Genomic DNA, 4,352 nt, shown 5'->3' with positions numbered 1-4,352 from the left:
GTTTTGGGTTTTTTAAAGCACAACATAGGATTCAAGACTCCAGAAGCTCATCTATTTCTCCTGCACATCCAGGCTTATGCCAGGCGGTATAGCAAACGATACTGTCACTCTTCACAAACCCTTTGTTACTTACATCAAAGTTCTTTGATACACCCAATACAAACTCTCCCCATCAGAGACAGATTTTCTATCTTTAAGCAAAATAAATCTGATAAATACTGTAGGCAGTTATCTTCTACATGAAAAAAAACCCCAAACCTCAACCCAAAACAAAACAACAAAGCCTCTCTCTGGAAGGGATTAAAGAAGGGTGCCTTTTTTTTAAACCATGTTGGCTGTAAGGGTGACAAAACCCCAATATCCTCCACAATGTAACATGAAACCAGCAGGAACATGAAAAATCCTGACAGAATGAAGATGACAGGACAGAAAAGTGATTATGAAAGATAATTTTGGTCTGAAGCATGTTTCAAGTATCTTAGATTTTCAAAGCCATTTTAAAAGTTTTGTGCACTCAACTTGCTCCTGAAAACTCCACTATTTTTTCTAATTTTTTCACCTAATTACTTTTCTCTCCTCTCAGAGCAACAGAAAATGAGAAAACAGATCACAAGAGGGAGAGACAATGTCAGCAGTGAGTTAGCATATACTATCAAGTACAAAAAGTATTCTGTAAGCTGTCAAATATAAGAACAACACAGCAACTTTCATTTTTCCTCCACTTAAAGCAGTCACGTTTTGAAAATGTTTAAAAGAAAATGTCCAAAGTTCATGCCCAAGCTCCTCAAAGTTTTAAACACAGCATCTTACAACTGAGAGAACACTGTTTATCTTTATTTGTAAACCAAAGTTTGAAATACCTTACAATATACTTTTAATTTAATTTTTCTAAAGAAACATCATTTAAGAACTGAAAGAACAGTATGCCACTAAATGTTAAGGACCATATTTTAAAAATCTTTATAAAAAAAGGTTATGTAGGTATGATGAATTTAAGATGTATTTTAAAGTCAACTACTTAAGCATCTAATTGATTTAACATGAAGTGCAAAATTGGAAGTCCAGTCACAGATGAGGCTATAGAGTTGTGCTCAAGATAGAAGAGGTCTACCCATGGCAGGCACAGCTGCACACTCATAAGCTAACTCAGTCTGTCTCAGCTATGAATCCTGCAGATCTGAGTGACACTGCTGATCTACTTAATATAAACTCCCCCTTTCTAATAAGAAGGATATTAACTAAAGCTTTCAGTTAAGCAATAAAACCTTTCTAATTAGCAACAACAACAAAAAAAATTACATGCTTGCTCTGTTTCAGGCACTTTTAAGACCATATTTTATTTACTGTAGGTAAAAAGCTAGTACACAGATTAAAGGATCCCTTAAATTTCAACTCTACATATATACCTTCTAGTATTCTTGTTCTGAGTATTACGCAAAAAAAGTTTCTACACACCTGTAAGCCCCACTATAAATCTTCATTTTTATGAGGGAAAAAAATAAATCAATGCTTAATTTGTTCAATGCATAATATTTACAACTGTGAAACCAATGGGAGATAACAAGCAGTGGCAAAGAGGCAATAAATTTTAAAAAACCACATTTTTATATTTTTTTTTTTTACAATAGTGTGCTAATCAGCATAACTGTATATAAAAAATTTAAATATAGCAGAACGTCCCATTACAGAAATTTTAATCATCTGAACTGCAGTCATTATTTGCTAACCATTTACATGCAACACCTACTAGGACTGACTTTTTGTTTTTAAAGTGTAAAATAGATTATGAGGTTTAAGAGACAAACATTAATTTGTGTACAAACAAAAGTAAAACCTGCACTCAAGAACTGTACTGGTAACAAGCCTCTTCTATACAGGAGGAGAAAAAAAAAGAAGAAAAGTACAAACAATGATAGAAAGTAGTCTCTTTCTATAAACTAATTATCAAAGGCAATGCATAGACTGAGAATACCTGGATGGCAAACTCTGTAGACACTGGAAACAAACAGCTTTCACATACATGCTCTTCATAGGAGGCCTTTCTTTCCATCAAATGGCAATGGCAGATAGCAAATGAGGGGCACCAGGTGTACAACTAAGTAGATCTTGCAAAATACTAAGATGGGGCAGTTGTTAATATACAATTTGAACTATATATACAATATAATGGAATGTATCCCATCCCAAAACTGGTTTATGAAACAAATGGACCTTTCTACACTAGTCTTACGACTCAGCTATCGTTCTAATGAAAACATGAAGACAAAGCTGCTTAATGACATTTCTGCTTTTAAAGTATTTTTTTTTAGATATAATTGAAACGTCTGTGTATAAAATGTCCTGACAGACACTTCAACATGGAGCTTTGGTGATTTTAAAAGGCCCTTTTTCGAATCTGTTATGAATTGTACTGCAGAAGTATTGATGCATGCACACATCTGTGTCAGCTGAGACTAGTGATCCAACTGCATGCACATTTCCTCCCTGAGGTACTTTCCATGTTAAACCACTTCAATAACAGTAAGATGAAAAACAGATTAAACAAAGTATTTCAGATAGCTCAAACTAAATAGGAAATAGAATGCCAATATGGCAGTAAAACCTTTTTCTGTTGTTTTTAAACAGGAAGGTCTCTTGTACCAGCAGAATCCTGTATACAGATACACAGAGAAGGAGGGAATACACTACTTATAATTCCCATTAAACAAGAGCTGATTCATCATGTGAGAAGGTACAAATTACAGAAAACATTAATAGTCAATAGAAGAAAAACAACTAGTTAACATGAAAGAAGAGAGAACACTTCATTCAGTCTGAATACAGTTATTTTGTGAAAGCTGCTACAACAGCCCACAGAACCTCACTTGTGTTGGCTTTCATACATTCAACCTCAGGGTCTAAATCCAGAAGCTGCCGCACTCTCTTTGTGGCTAAATCATACTGCTCATCCAAAAGGGGGGCAAAAGCGTTCTCCAGAACATCTGAAGCATGGGCTAAATAAACAAGTGCCAGCAAGCGCTTGTCCATGCGGTGAGGGTCATTCACCCATTTGTCAAGAACTGCTTCTTGAACCTTCTTGATAAGGCGCTGTTTGATATTGTTGTTGGTGAGAGGGTGCGTAGTCATGTCAAAAAGAAGGAAGTTCTGTTTCTCTGTTGTCAGTACACCTTTTTCCACTAGATTTTTAGCTAACCGTTCACGGACATTTCGCAATTGGTAGTGCAACTTCAATGGGTTCCATGTTTCACCTAAAAAAACAAGCAAAAAAGCCAAGAGTCAGGCAAAGTTTAAGCTGTATCATTACAGTGATTCTCACCCTGCTGCAGAATGAGCTGTCAAATTTATATAGCTGACTATTACACTAAGATATTGTTCTCACATCAGCATTTCGCTGATCTCTGACCTACCCAGATATATGCATAGAGACAGAGACCACTTTGAGGAGTTTCAGTGTACATTTAAAATTTGGACAAAATGCTAGCTAAGCCATGTCTTGATTATGATATGACAAATAAGCATTCTTGTGAAGGAAAAGAAAAAAAAAAAGAAACACCCCCACCACCACCCCCAAAAAAACCCCAAAACCAGACCACCAAACAAAACACCACACACAGGCATGAAGAAAGAGTTAATAAAAACAAAAATAAGCATCTCCTCCAGTCTTGCCCATTTGTCTACTTCCAGCGTTTTATCAATTCAGAAGCTGGAAGAAGTGTCATTGCCATTCTTTTGGCCACAAAGACAAGCTAATGCACACCTACCCCGTATGTCCTTCTCATTTCTCTCTTTCTTCAGGTTTACATTCTTCTCTCCATTCCTGCCCCCACCAGGTGAAACAGTGACATGCATGGTGTGAGTATGGGCGTGCACATTACACATGGGCACATGTTGGGCAGGGGCATTGATGTTTCTATAAAAAGTATTTCAAATGTTTTTTTGTTAAGACAGGAGAACTGGGCACTTCAGAGTGTGTGAGTGTGTCTGCTTAGAGGAGGGAATTTTAAAAGCACAAAAATCAGTGTGAAATGTGTTCATCTGATTCGTGTCAATATGGACCAATGCTAGGGCTGCATGGTGAAATGTGACTTTCTGTCTTATATACCCTTGTATAACCGCAGGCCTAAGAGAAATTGAGTGGTTAATGTATATAGTTTTAGCTTTTTGTAAAAGACATACTTGTGTGTTAGTTTGGACTGGTTTTGCTGTTAACCGTATGGTGTCAAACCATAAAAATCTGGAGTCACCCTAAGGGTGAGCCGAGGAAGGCCATGCGCATGCATGGAATCTGGGGTAATCCTGAAGGCAGCCAGGAAGACCACCAGATGGGAGCCAAGAAGACCCCGAGGGCATGC

At 36.9% G+C, this 4,352-nt stretch overlaps 1 protein-coding gene across 1 annotated transcript in view; it reads right to left on the bottom strand.

The window, feature by feature from the left end:
- Nucleotides 1-2,823: 2,823 nt before the first annotated feature.
- The window catches only part of LOC104288058 (Golgi phosphoprotein 3-like), a gene marked incomplete at its 5' end in the record, with an annotated part of 10,762 nt that continues 9,233 nt past the window's right edge, over nucleotides 2,824-4,352 (bottom strand). The window contains one exon of the mRNA XM_009886801.1: nucleotides 2,824-3,248. Coding sequence (XP_009885103.1) covers nucleotides 2,824-3,248 — 425 coding nt within the window. The remainder of the gene's footprint in view (nucleotides 3,249-4,352) is intronic.

This window comes from Charadrius vociferus, unplaced genomic scaffold (assembly GCF_000708025.1).
Source record: "Charadrius vociferus isolate BGI_N301 unplaced genomic scaffold, ASM70802v2 scaffold686, whole genome shotgun sequence".
NCBI classification, from domain to species: domain Eukaryota; kingdom Metazoa; phylum Chordata; class Aves; order Charadriiformes; family Charadriidae; genus Charadrius; species Charadrius vociferus.
The sequence above is the reverse complement of the archived record's forward strand: the minus strand, read 5'-3'. Positions and strand labels throughout refer to the sequence as shown.